Consider the following 14,120-nt stretch of genomic DNA (forward strand, 5'->3'; position numbering starts at 1 on the left):
GAACTACAGGTCTCATCACCCCTTAGATACACTGGGGTGTTGTTGTCAAAAATATCTGGTGTTTGGCAAAGGTTAGCATAATCACACAGCGATTTGTCAGGTTTTCGTTTTCGAGAAGAGACAATCTGAAATTACCCACCACCATATCCCAATATATGGCCCTTATTCAGCCTTCCTCCCAAGATGACGTTTTTGCCTCACTCTCTTCTTCCAAATGTGATGTAGAGATCCACTGAAAACAATCAACTTAAGTTAGCCATGTCATTTTATGTCCATGGGTCTACTCCCAAGTAGGGCTGGTCCTGGATACACACCACATTCACCTTTTTTTCTCCCAATTTTCTGCTCTCTCCCTACTTCTCCCATCAAGATTTAGATTGCAGTCTGCTTGGGGCAAGGACCTCTTCTGTTCTGTAAAATGCAGTGTACACCCAATGAGATTTTTACAATTCCTGCCGTCAATTATTATTAATAACATATAATGCGCACTCTTCTCCTGAGAAGGCATGTTCTGCAATGGAAGAGAACACACACACACACACACACCCGATGAACATGGTACTCATCATGTTATTCTTATTCTCCATTTTATTATTAATATAAAAATATTCAGATATTTACATCAAATAAATATATTTCAGTAACAAATAAATTACACGAATTGCCTGGGGAAGGGGGGCAGGGGCAAGCAAGAGACCCTTGTTATCAAGAGGCCCCTCTTATTATTTACATGGGGTTTTTCTTGGCTTAAAAAAAGGGTAAAAAGAGAGGAGGGGGTGAAGTCAGCTGCTGGCAGTGGTGTGAGGCATGCAGGTTTAGGGGAAGGGTCTGGCTGTGTTGAGGGCTTGGTTACCAGGCAGGGATCCAGCCAGGGGAGTGGGGGGTATCTACACTGCATGCTCCTCATCCCCCCAAAAGAAGGGAGGAAGCTCAGTTTAGTCACAGCAGTCAATTGCTTTGAAGGAAGAGGCATTTCTCTCTCTCTCTCTCTCTCTCTCTCTCTCTCTCTCTCTCTCTCTCTCTCTCTCTCTCTCTCTCACACACACACACACACACACACACACACACACACACACACACGGGTTCTCTCTCCCTCCCTCCAGAAGCATGTCTTACCACGGGGTAAGTAAAGGTGGTCACCACAGGTGGCAGATCTGGAGGTGGGTGCCATGGGGAGGGGGCCACACAGACTGGGAAGGGTGTGATTTACTGGGCAGGTCTCCTGCAGAAGCCCCACTGAGTTGAATAGAAGCCTGAAAGGCTTTAGCAGGACGGGAGATTGCCACTCAAAACTTTCTGCCTTGACCTCACCACAATCCCTTGGGCAGACCCAGATCCTGCTCCCCTTCCCTGGCGGTGCCACCCTTTGGCCCACCCCTTGACAAAAGGTGGGTCTTTTCCAGGCAAAGCAGCCTCCAGCTCAGTTATTGCAAGTCTTCACTGGAACTCAGTTCTTCTCAACCCCAACCCCTTTGCGCTCTCACCAAGGCATCTAAGCTTGAAAAGGCCCAGCCCCACACATGCAGCCCCCCCCCTTTGCGGCATTACACCCGGGGGGGGGGGGGTTATACACCTTCATGTTAATCCTCAGTGTTTCCTTCAGAGGCATGGGCACAGACTCTCAGCTACCCTGGCCCAACTATTGCATATGGCTGGTGGTTTCCTGGTCCGCACAGGAGAGGGAAGTGACAAGCAGAACAGCATGGCGCCAACGGCAGCTGTGTACTGGGAACAAGACTCTGCCCTGCCTTATGCTGTCCGCACTGCCACCAGCTACAGAGCCGTTTTGGTGGTGGGTGGGGGGACAGGCCTGAATTATTGGGTCTGCCAGTGCAATGGTTAAGTCTCCAATGAGGTCCAGGCTCATCCAAGGCAGAGGAAGAGTTGAACACGCTCCCCCAAAGCCCCGGGGATTTCTCAGAAGGAAGCACAGCTGAAAACACTGAATGAGGCAGGAGCAGCCTGTAATGGCTTCTTGGCAGTGTATAAAAACTGGAGTCCGGAGTGTCTGAAGGAAGTATTTAAATAGGATTTTCTTTTCTTAAAAAAAGTAGTAGAACCAGCCTGGGGCAGTGATCCCGGCCTAGTTTATGAGGTAGTTGAGTAATAACACACTGGCAGCCCAGTCCACAGCGCTGCTCATACGGACGACTCCTCGGGATTTGAGTCGGGCAGAGCTTGCCTCTGCTTGAGCTTCCGGCGCAGCTCCTCCGCCAGGTCGCTGTAGTCTGGCCGCTCCTCGGCGCCCAGGTTGAGGCGGATGTAGCCGTTGGAGGAAGAGCCGCGGATGTTGCCCAGGTTGATGCGGTTGGGCGAGTGGAGCGGGGGAGACTGCAGGGGCTGCCCGGGGATGCCATTGGTGGTGGGAGAGGGCGTGGTGCCTCCGTTCTGGCACACAGCATGGCCTGGGACGATCTTCAGGGACCCATCGGAGTAGTAGTAGCTGGCTGGGTCCCACAGCTTCTCATCCGAGTCCGAGGTGGTGCTGGGAATGAAGGTGGGGCTCTTCGCCTCCTTGGGCAGCTCGATGGGGTAGACCAAGGTGCTCTCAATGGCCTTGGAACCCTTCTCCAGCTCTTCCTTTAGCCTGCGCCGCAGGGACAGCACCACCAACAGAAGCACCAAGCACACGGCGGCCAGAGCGATCACAACCATCCACACCAGGCCCAGGTTCTCCAGAGGGGCTCGTGCTTCCAGAGTCATGGCTGGGCCAGAGACCACGGTGACGATGTAGCTCTCGGACATCAGCTCATTGCGTTCCTCCAGCTGGACACACCTGTACAGCCCGCTGTGCTTCAGACTGGTGCCCAAGATGATCAGCGCCTTGAGGTGGGCATCGTACAGGACCGAGTCCCGCTCCTCAGGCAACTCCTGCCCATTGAAGGTCCAGCGAGCCTGGGCCAGGTTGGAGGTTGGGCGGCAAGGCAGGACCAGGTCTGTGCCCACCATCACTGTGATGTTCTTAGGAATGACTTTGGTTCCTGCAGAGAGAAAGGAGAAGGTGAACAAGAGACAGGGAGGGCATCACACCTAGCTATTCTTCTGCCCACAGACAGGGGTCCTTGCAGGCTACGAAACACAGGATTTTCTTGCTTTCAAAGCAAAAGCACCCTGGAATCCCACAAGCAGAAATTAAAAAAACAGCAGAGTCTTTATATATTGCATTTGTATCCTGTATGTCCCTCCCAAGAACCTAAAGAGTGGCAAACATTTTTAAAAATGTCTATCCCACCTGTTTGTCCAAACACTTAATCCCTGACAAACCTCAATATTAGGGTTGCCATATTACAAAAAGCAAAAATAGCAAAGCTGTTGAGCTTTTAAAAAAAGTTTTTGAGGTTTTTTTTAAAATGAAATTTGCCAAAACATCAACACTTCCAACATGGGTTGCTCTATGCCTGGGGTTTCCCGGACATTTTGGCTGAATTTCAGTAATTCCGCCCAAAGGCTATTTCTGACAGACGAATCCCAGCTATGTCCAGAAATTCCGGGTGTATGGCAGCCCTACTCTGTATAGTGTCACAGAATCACAGAGCTGCCGAGTTGAAGGGACCATGAGGGTAAACTAAGCCCTGGCAATGCAGCTCGAACCCAAGACCCTGAGATTAAGTGTCTCATGCTCTACTGGCTTGAGCTATATTCAAAGTAATAAATTAACAATATTCAACCTGTTTAATGAATTCCAGCAGCAAAAAAGAAACCTAGAACTAATCAAGCAAAAAATTACCCCAATAACCAAAGTCCTTTTCAAAAAGGCAGGTCTTCATCAATCACGGAGCTACAATTCCCAGAATTCCCTGGGAAGAGGGACTGACTCTTAAACCACTCTGAGAATTGTAGCTCTGCGAGGGGAAAAGGGGTCTCCAAACAACTTTCAGCACCCTCAACGAACTACAGTTCCCAGAATCCTTTTGGGGAATCCAGGACTGTTTAACGTGGTATCATAACACTTTAAATGTATTGTGTGAAAGTGACTTAGTATAGACATTCTGATCAGGCAGCCTCTTTGTCTAATTCTGTTCTGTTGTGCTTCAAATTATGTGCCCACAGGCTCCCACCACCATTTCTAGAAGGATTTGCAGATGGAGGACGAAATGTCATGTGAGTTTTGATCAAGAGGCAATTATGCCTCCTCCTTTTCATGGTCCAGCCACAAGTCCCAGGGCTGCCCTCAGACAAGCACCCCAATCTCCTTGCAGCGAGAGTTCATCCAGGCACAGCCTGTGAGAGTCCGTGGGTTGCATGAAAGAGCACCCCAGGGTAGGCCTAGGGTCAAATCCTCAATTAGCTATGAAGCTCCCTGGGTGACTCTAGGCCTGCCACTTTTGCTTAGCCCAACCTACCTCACAGGGCTGCTGTGAGGATAAAAAGGAGGTGTGTGGTGTGGAGACAACTGAGGACATTGCTCCGGAGTTACTGATGAAAGCTGGAGTGTTTCCTGCACTTGGCATGAGAGATGAGCAAGACTGTCTCGATTTTGTGGCATTTCCTATGAAGATGCCAGCTTTGGAGTTGCAACTGAGCTTTTGAAACACACAATCACCCTAGTTAAGCTTGTCTTGTCACTGAAGGACCACAATGCTGAAACCACAGGTCCCACAAAGCATATATATGAGGATTCCACAAAGTAACCACAACACAACACTGCCTGAAAATTGCAGAGGAGGACTGACCTGATTTTGACGTGCGCAGGGGGCTGCAAATCCCAGACTCCACTCCCAAATCCTGGAACAGCAGCGAGGTCCTAAAAGAGCCAAAAGCCAGTTCATCAGAAGATGTTTTGCCACAAAGACAGAGGGAACAAAGCTAAGGAACAGCACCACAATACCAAGGAAAAGCTGGTGGTCACCTTTGTTTTAAAATTTGTACATTGTCTGTTTTATTTTTTCTTTGTAAGCCACTTTGAGACATGTGTGAAAAGCAGGATATAAATTATTTAAATAAAAGGCAACAGGACCATAAAACCAGAGCTGAGTGTATTCTGCATGCCTGTAAGTTCTTTTTGTGCAGGCACAGAGTTCTGACCCTCAGAAACTGCAGAGGTTTCTAGGCCTGGTTGTTACAAGGAGGCGGGGAAGCTACTTAAGAGCATTCAGCAAAGGTCTGGGCACAGAAGAGTAGCTGAACAAGATTCCTGAGTTGATGTCTCAGGGCGTACACAAACAGACAACTGCTCTTCACATTTCCCTTCATTTTCACTCCCTCTTTTGCCACTTTCCAAGATGCACTGGTGTGCCGCTTACCCATCATAGGCATCTATGCGAACACAGCGACTCCCATTCCATGTCCAGGCACAGTAAGGGTCCTTAGCAAGGATGCAGTCAGAACAGCTGTGATACTTGCTGCAGTCGGCCACAGGAAGCTGGATAACTTGGGAGTTGGAGCCAACAAACAGCACCCTCTGGGGTGAGAGGAAGACGATCAATACTGGAGCAGAATCTAGAGTCACACCACTTTGCTCCCACCTTAATCTTCAGATACCACTGAAAAAGTCAGCGCTGCCTCATTCCCTGGGTTGCTAGTCTATTGCATGCTCTCGCTGCAGAGGCACAAACATCTCCAGCCAAATGTGGGATGTTGTGGATCTAAGTTTGCATACATTTGTCCAGGTTTCTAGTCCCTATGGTTGCAGAGAACCATGCAGGCAGTTTCTGATGAAATCTTAGCAAACCCCAAAGTGCACAGTGGCTGACCACAATCCTGTCGTGCTCAGCTTGGCTGCACTGGCCTCATCTCCTGACCAGCACATCCCACTGTTCTCTCGCCTCCAAAACACTACGATTCCACCAATCCCTCATCAAAAAGACCCTCTCACTAACCCTTTGGTGTCTGAATCCTGAAAGTCAAATTAGCCAAAGCAAAAGCAAGTGGTCTTAACTTGTAGAATCTGTTTTGAGCAAGGCTTTTGGGGTGGGCTTACACATCAGCACTGCCCATCAGGTGGTGCGATCGGGGACAAGGAAAGGACTGCTGCCTGCTGTCACCTCCCATGTTTCCAACCCCAGCCCACGCAGGGACATTTCGTACCTTCTGCAGGGACAACACTAGGCTCTTGACAGGCTGGGCTTGCTCAAAGATCTGCAGCTCTTCGATCAGGTGGACACCCGATGGCAAGACCACGGCCTTGTGCAGCCAGCCATTATCTTCAGGAAATTAAAGAGAGGGAGGTCATGGCAAAGAAGCATCACAGGAAGGCACACTCTGGGCCACCCTCCTCCAGAACAGAGCTGCCCTAGGGACCCCTGGCTCTCCTAGTTACCATATCATAGGAACCGAGGAGTCAGGCCATTAGGTCCACCTAGCTGACACTGCCGGTCAGCAGCTCTCTGGGATTCCAGGTCAGGAATCTTTCCCAGGCCTTCCTGGAGGTGTCAGGGGTTGATCCGAGGACCTTCTGCATGCAAAGCAGTGCCCTACCATTAAGCTAGTCCTTCCTCAGGCCACTCCTTCCAAGAATCGCCCCAACATCTAAACTGAAATTACGTTGTTCTCATCTGACCCAAGAGGGGGATCGTGTGGCATTTCCACCCCCCAAACCCAGAAGCAGGTTGCAGCCTATCTGCAGAGGTGCTGCAACTGAGCATACAAAGCCAGCCCCCCTACACAATCTTCTCTGCCTGGCAGTGGACTTTCAGTTTGTGAAGCAAGCACACCAGGGATGGGGAGCCTGTGGTTTTCCAGATGTGGCTGGACCAGGGCCGTCTCTAGGCCTGGGCTGGGTGGCGTAATGCGCCAGAGCGCCTGGCCACCAGGGGCACTGCTGTGCTCGCCAGACAGCTGGTGTCTGTGAGAAGGACATTCCTCCCTTCCATTCTGTGCTGCGCCCGGAGCCTCCGCCCCACTGCCCGCCCGGAGGGCTGTCTCTCACCTTTCCTATCTCCCCCTCAGCGAAGGGGCCCTCAGAGCACGCCGGCGGGAGCTGCCGAAGTGCCAAGGCGCACCGCGACGCGCGTGCTTTGCCAGACCCTCGCAGCATGCGAGGGCTGCCAGGAGGCGGCCGGCCGCCGAGGGCAAGGCCTGGAGCTGCCGCTTCTTCCTCGCCGCCAGGAGCCCGCACCTGTCCTGATCTGAGCTCAGCAGCGCCAAGGAAGGGAGGCATGGCATGTGGGCTCCTCCTGGGCGCTGCCCGTGGCTGCTCCTCCTTGCACTGCTCCTCCACACGCTGCTGGGGCTGCTGTGGGGCCACCCGCAGTGCCTGGACTTCAAGCCACCCTTCTGTGTGCAGTGCTCAGACTTTGGCTGCTGCGATGTGGAGTGCGGGCGCCATCGCCTTGCAGGAGCGCTATTACTGAGTGGCCGAGAACTTAGACCAGGCTGCCTATGCCGCCTGCACCAGCCACCTGCAGAACCTCTTGTGCCAGGTGAGCTTGGTGGGGCCATGGCCCGCCCCTTGCCTCCCACCCGCACCCCCAAATCCTAGTAGGAGGGGCCATGGTGGTGTTAAGAGTGTGGGACCTGTGAGACCAGGGTTCAAATCCCCACTCAGCCCTGAAGCTTATTGGGTGACTTCGGGCCAATCGCTCCCTCTCAGCCTGACCTACCTTACAAGGGTGTTGTGAGGATAAAATGGAGCAGGGGAGAAAGTGGCATACAACTTACTTTGGGGTTCCCCCCCCTTTAAAAAGGTCAGCAACTCTGGGAAACGGGGGGGGGCGCTGCCGGAGGGACCTTTGCACCACGGCGCCGGATGGGCTTGAGATGGCCCTGAGCTGGACTCCAACTCCCAACAGCCTCAGCCAACATGGTCATTGGAGGGGGGGATGAGAGTTGGTAGTTCACCATCTTGAGGGGCACAGGTTCCCTATCCCTGGTCTACTCTGACAGGCAGCAGCACTCCCAAGACCTCCTGCAGAGAAGCTTTGCCATCCTTCACTAACCAAGACCCTTTTATTTGATGTGCCAGAGGTGAAACTCTGACCTTCTGCATGCAAAGAGTGCTCTGGGCCTTAGAATCCCATACCTGTGCCAATGTAGAGCAATTCATACGGTTTGCCATCCAAGCCATGAACCCGTTCCACCACCAGCTGGGTGAAGTTGGCCTCCTTCTTGACCAGCAAAGGCCGGTTGCCTTGGGGAGGGACCACCTTATCCATCAGGGGGTGCTTCTTTGCAAAATTGAGCGTGTTGTCAGGCAGCTCCAGGGAGTTGGTGATGCACTGGAGAGAAGGGAAGATGCAGGGCTTAGGTAGGTCAGAACTTAAAATGCTCTGCAAAAATGATTTTAATTTGAAAAGGCCCAGCCATGGTGGATGCAAAGCAGTCATGAAGAAGAGTGCTTCTGAGGGCGTACAGAAGGAGTTGCCTTCCAGCTCCTATCAGCCCCAAGCAGTACAATCAGGCGGGGAGCTGCAGTTCAGCAACAGCCTGAGAGCCCCATATTGGCTGCTCCTGGTGTGCAGAGCACACTTTCCTCATGGCTAAATAAGAAGGCACCTGGGAAAAGTAATGTCCACATGGGAAAAGATGCAGGGATTTGAAGCCAGGAAATGTAACTTCCACTAGGCGAGTAGACCCTTATGACAGAGAGACAGCCAGAGACACACAGGGATAATAATGGAATTGCAGAGTTGGAAATGACCACAAGGGTCAGCTAGCCCAACCCCCTGCAATGCAGGAATCTCTTGCCCTGTGTGGCGCTTGAACCCATGACCCTGAGATTTAAAGTCTCGTGCTCTACCAGCTGAGCTATCCCAGCTGCCTATACTCTCAACGGTCAGCCCGATCATGCTTGGATACAAAGCACTTTGGCCCATTATCATAGAACCATCCCAGAATCATTGAGGTGGTAGGGCTCCCGAGGGCCATCTAGTATGACCCACTGTGATGCAGGAATCACACCATCAGCTGGGGTGGGGATTCACATAAGCTTGGGGACATGCCAAGTCTTCCATGTAACACCAGGGGAAATTTCCACTGAGTTGCTCCATCATATCCACATTTTCCAAATGTGTGCCTACACTTTCGTGTTGCTGCCACCTGCCCTGTGTAGTGGCGTGGGATATCTACCACACGTGATAAAAAGTAAACATACTCTGGAACAATCTGGATGTGGAGAAGGAATCTCAGGATTGGCACCATCCCGGGCTCTGTGAGCCAATCTGCCCAAGGGGAAATTGGGAGGGAAGGGAGTGATGGGTACACTTCTGCCCTCACAGACCAGAAGGGGGCAGCACCTGGGCAGCCCATCTCTCAGGGGGTGGGGGCAGGCAAGCCACTCACGATTCCCACTCTATTCCCCAGAAGTACTTACTGCTCCAGGACGAGGACTGGGCACTTGGTCCGAGTACCGAACCCACTTCTGAGCTACCTCGCTGTACTCTTTGTAGGGACCGTCAAACACTTTCTGCACCTCTTGAATCTGGTATTGGCAGACGGCAGAAACATCCATATCTCCCCTGCAGGAAAGAACGGGCGGGTGGGAGAAATAAGTTTAGCGATAGAGAGCAACCAAGATTGGGAAGATTTTATTTTAAATAGTTACCCCACCCCCCCAAAAATGAAATCCTAAACTGATATGACAGCATAGAAAAACAACCATACACTAGGCTTGCTTTTTATCTTGAAATTTGTTATTCCCCAAATAAACAAAGACCATTTTTCAATGAACATACTGTATTTGTTTTCTTGAATAGCTTCCAGAAAAACAAGTTAGAAAAACCAAATCAGCCATGTAGTCCTATATTTTGCTTAACCAGATTAATTTAGGCAGTTTATGCTGCTCTTCCCCCCGTGTTGCATGACTAGTACAGGTCCTGCTCACTATGGGCAGATTAGTGTGTGTGCCCAAAAGATACCTTTAACATACCCTTCTCCCTTTTCCCCTGGAAATCTTGTCTGATCGCCCCTCCTGTTCCCAAGATTTCTATAGGCATGGACTACGTGCTTCAAAGGATATGGTTGTATTTCTAATATATAGATTTCTTTTTATATTGTTTTAAGGAAATTTCACTGAATGTCATTTTCAAAAACTATTTTTTAAAAAAAAATAATTCAGTTGTATCAATAGTCCATCTATCAATACCTAACAAATATTGTTTCTGGCCTTAGGACAAGATGCTTGCTTGTTTTAAAAAAAGTGAAAGCAGAGAATCTCAATGCTGAGATTCTGTTCTCACCCTCATACCTTGTGACATTTTTACACTCCTGCAGCCCTGCCACCCATCCACTCAGCCTTTGCATAGCAAAGGGCCACCAGCCCCACAGGAGAAATCTGAAAGCAGTTCTTTGCTGCCTTACCAGCGTGCTTGGAAGACTCCGAAAAAGCTCGTTTCAGGCCAATGATCCCCACTCAGAGTGTACGTTCCCTGGATCCGATTGAAATGCAGCTGCTGCTCCGGAATAGAGCACAACAACCGTGCCTTCAGGAACGTCGTCCACCTCTTCTGCAACGTCCGGGCGCCACCCACGTCCCCCTGCATAGAGATAATTCACATTTAAGAGGGGGGAGAGAGGTCCCTGTCTCAAGGAGCTTACAGGCAAAATTTCAAGAGCAGGAGGGGAAGAAGTGACGCAAAGATAACAAGGTATGAGAACCAGCTTCTTCCTGTTTTGTGCATGTTTGTTTTTTATTCTAGAAATGCTGACTTGTTAAAAGTTTTTTATTCTTTAGATTTCTCACATTTCATTCCTTTGATGCTATATCAGGCCAGTGATGAAGACCTCTGTGTCGTTGGCCAGAGGGTGAAATATCTGCATCAGAATAAGGACTTATTATTGGAGTGTCTGTAAATAAGAGAATCGTTCCATTGCAATAAAAGAATTCTGTAGGTTTTTTTTAAATAATGCATCCTTCCTTTAACTCTGATTTGGGCTGCTGGACTAGACAAGCCTTAGGCTCTGACCCAGCTGGAGTCTTCTGAGGTGGTTGGGCCACGCAGTGCCTGCCATAACTCTCCATCGCCTCTGGAAGTGCCGCCTACCTTGCAGACTCTGGCTACCCGGGCCACAACTTGGTCTATGTCACAGTCGTACTCCACCGCCCGCTCGCTGAAGAAGAAATAGACCTTGTCCTCATCCCCTCTGTCACTGCCTTTGCTCTCCCGGACGAAGGCCGAGCCCACAAAGTGGGGTTCTACAAAAGGAGGAAAGGAAGAAAGATGAAGGGCCAGTCCTGAAACCCAAGACATCCATCCCAATCCCCTCTAAGCCCCAACCAAACACACATGCGCAGATATAATCCTGGCCTACTTTCTTTCAATTACAGTTATACCCCTCCTTTCCTCCAAGGACCTCTCTCCCCATTTAATCTTCACAACAGCCCTGTGAGGTGGGTTAGCCTGAGTGACAGTGACCGGCCCAAGGTAACTCAGCGAGTTTTACACCTGAATGGGGCCTTGAACTCTGGTTCTCCCAGATCTCAGTCCAATGTTTTAACCACTACACCACACGGGCTTTAGCAACACTTGGTTTCAGGTTCCCCATGCCTAGCACAGACAACATTGAGCTATGTGCAGACTTGAGATTACATTTTGAGAGTACAGAAGCAGAGGGTGCTGGTTTTCCCAAGCTAAGTAAGCCAAGGCAAACAGCATATGCCACACTTGTGAAGCTCTGCCTGGAACCCACTGTGGAAAACTTGCATCTGTAAGGAGGAGCCATGATGCGCTGAGGCGCACAGAGAGCCCAACTGGAGAACCCCCTCCCCCCTCGCATCTCACCATTGAGCCATGTGGGCAGATGCTCAGTCTTGACAGAATACTGGGGGCCCAGGTTGCGCAGGATCACAGGTTCCGTACCCAGAAAGTTGTAGAGTGTCGCTGAATACAACTCTTCCCCTGAAATGGGTGGAAGAGAAGGGGTTAACCTGGCTTGAAGAGTCCCAGGGGGAGCAGGCAGGGAGCAGGCTGCCCAGCTGTTACTTGCCTGGTTGCCTGTGGAGAGTGAGAACTTGCCTGCAGGCGACCAGGCAAGAAAACCTTTGCAGAAGTTGGCTCTTCCCCGCAGTGCACCCCAAAGCCCTTCTGCAGAATCCATTTGAGTGAGCTTTGTGAAAGAGCGCCCCCCCAGTGGGACATCCTGCCATTTGGACTTTGCTCCTCAGGCTGAAGAAGGCAGGCAGCCCTGGGTGCCACTACTTACCCACAATGAGGCCCGTGTGCCCCTTGTCGGGGTCATAGGGGCACTTCCCCCTTCCGTCTTCAAAGGAGAGTCTGTCCAAGGAGAAGGTGGCCAGATTCTGCAAGGAGCCCAAGAAAGAGAGGAGTGTGATGGGACTGAGCCAGTTGCCCCCATTTAGCACACTCAGCCCACATGCCCAAGCACCATTCACGGACAGAAGAGCTCCCCACCATACTCACAATGTAGGCACACTTGGGCTGGAAGGCATAAGTCCCACAGGCATACATGTGGGAGCTGTTGTAACTCTGCAGGAAGCGGATGTAGTTGAAGCAGTCAGTCTGGGGAGGAAAAAGCAGTTCCTTAGTGAGACTCCAAAGGCCACAAACACAGAATGGAATCGCAGAGTTGGAAGGGACCTTGAGAGTCATCTAGTCCAACCCCCTGCAAGGCAGGAACTTTTTGCTCATCGTGGGGCTCAAACCCACAACCCTGAGATTAAGAGTCTCCTTCTCTGCCAAATGATCTGTCTCAGAGGGTATGGGTTGTTTCCATTTTGTGGTTGCATTTCACACGCAGAAGTGAGCATCTGGAGAATCTTGCCTTTCTTTAAAATCACGTTTCCAGTCCTCAAGGCTCCTCAGAAGCCAAACTTAGCAATCAGAGGTTAGAGCTCCTTCACAAAAACCACTCTAGTGTGCCCATGACACCAATTAAAAGCACAATACAGTGGTAGGAGCTCTGGTTACGAACTTAATTCATTCCGGAGGTCTGCTCTTAAGCTGAAACCGTTCTTATCCTGAGGCGCACTTTCGCTAATGGAGCCTCCTGCTGCACGGTTTCCGTTCGCATCCTGGGGCAAACAAAGTTCGCAACCTGGAGCAGCTACTTCTGGGTTAGCGGAGCTTGTAACCTGAAGCGTTCCTAACCAGAGGAACCACTGTACATGTAACCAAAGCATGCATCTATGTATATTATATGCAAATAATGTGCAGAATTCAGCACACAGATACAGCAACCTGGTATCAAATCCTGGCTTAATAAGCCAGCAAATTCAGGAGCGGCCATGACACCCTTTCAGGACAAAACAGAAAAGGATACTCCAAACTGGAGAGACGTTGAAAGATGAAAAAGCGATGAATGCTTGGCCGCCACAAGCCACAATCCCTTTCCTGACACTCATTGCTTGCCTTTTTTTCTTGTAAGAAATTAATTAACTGATTAATCAGCATTTGTTTTCATATCCACACACAAATGGATCCCCAGGGAGGGTGGGGATGTGGGGTGTTTTTTTAATATGGAGCCTGTGCATATTGTAGGAAGACCCTGCTTAAGGAAAGACACCTCTGCTTCCCTCTCACACCGAAGGGAACACCTCTCTTCTAAGGAGGATGGCTGTCACCCAGAGGTGGTGTTTTTTAAAAAAAATCTTCTTGGACTGAAAGTTAGAAAATCAGCTGCCCGGTTAATTGGGGCTACCTTTACCACTGAGCAAAATGTTTTAAAACCTGCTAAGGGACTCAACATTGAAGCCCCATCAACAACGATCCATAATCAACTGCGACAACGGAAAGAGTGGTGGGAGGTTGCTAAAGCTGTGGTCTTAATTGTGACTACTCAGATGCAGGTCACACTGAATTCAATGGGGCTCACTCCCAGGTCAAGTGGGGTTAGGAATGCAGCCTTGGCCTCCCTCTCTCCTGTTGCCCAGTCAGCAAGGAAGAAAGGCTGACTGCCAGAAGGTACAAAGCCAGCCCAGTTCAGTGAGGATTCATGTTTGTCAGAGAAGTCTGCAGGGGAAGATTTGATGCGCAGAGAGCCCTGATCTGCTTGCTTAGCAGGAAAGGCCAGAAGCTCAGCCGACTAGAGCTGATCTGTGTTCCCGGGGCAGGGCAATGGAAAGGGGAAGTAGAAAGCAGCCACGCTCTCTGCGGGGTGCCTGGGTGCTCATGGGGAAAGGGCCCTTGCACACACTGATACCGAGATAGTGTGGCATAATGGCCAGGACAGTGAGCTATGAATCAGAAAAGCCCTGATCCAAATCTCACCTCTACCATGAACTCATT

General features: G+C 50.5%; 1 protein-coding gene across 2 annotated transcripts in view; it reads right to left on the minus strand.

Annotated features, from left to right (window-relative positions):
• Positions 1-570: 570 nt before the first annotated feature.
• Positions 571-14,120, minus strand: part of SEMA4C (semaphorin 4C) — a 56,505-nt gene continuing 42,955 nt past the window's right edge. For both annotated transcript variants that reach the window (XM_035117994.3, XM_035117995.3), the window contains exons 5-15: positions 12,297-12,395; positions 12,079-12,175; positions 11,658-11,774; positions 10,920-11,071; positions 10,237-10,412; positions 9,251-9,395; positions 7,961-8,156; positions 6,028-6,143; positions 5,244-5,401; positions 4,674-4,744; positions 571-2,981 (exon numbers count right to left, since the gene is read on the minus strand). In XM_035117994.3, coding sequence (XP_034973885.1) covers positions 2,140-2,981; positions 4,674-4,744; positions 5,244-5,401; positions 6,028-6,143; positions 7,961-8,156; positions 9,251-9,395; positions 10,237-10,412; positions 10,920-11,071; positions 11,658-11,774; positions 12,079-12,175; positions 12,297-12,395 — 2,169 coding nt within the window. In that variant the 3' untranslated portion in view covers positions 571-2,139. The remainder of the gene's footprint in view (positions 2,982-4,673; positions 4,745-5,243; positions 5,402-6,027; positions 6,144-7,960; positions 8,157-9,250; positions 9,396-10,236; positions 10,413-10,919; positions 11,072-11,657; positions 11,775-12,078; positions 12,176-12,296; positions 12,396-14,120) is intronic.

The sequence above is a fragment of the Zootoca vivipara genome, chromosome 6 (genome assembly GCF_965207765.1).
Source record: "Zootoca vivipara chromosome 6, rZooViv2.hap1.1, whole genome shotgun sequence".
NCBI lineage: Eukaryota > Metazoa > Chordata > Lepidosauria > Squamata > Lacertidae > Zootoca > Zootoca vivipara.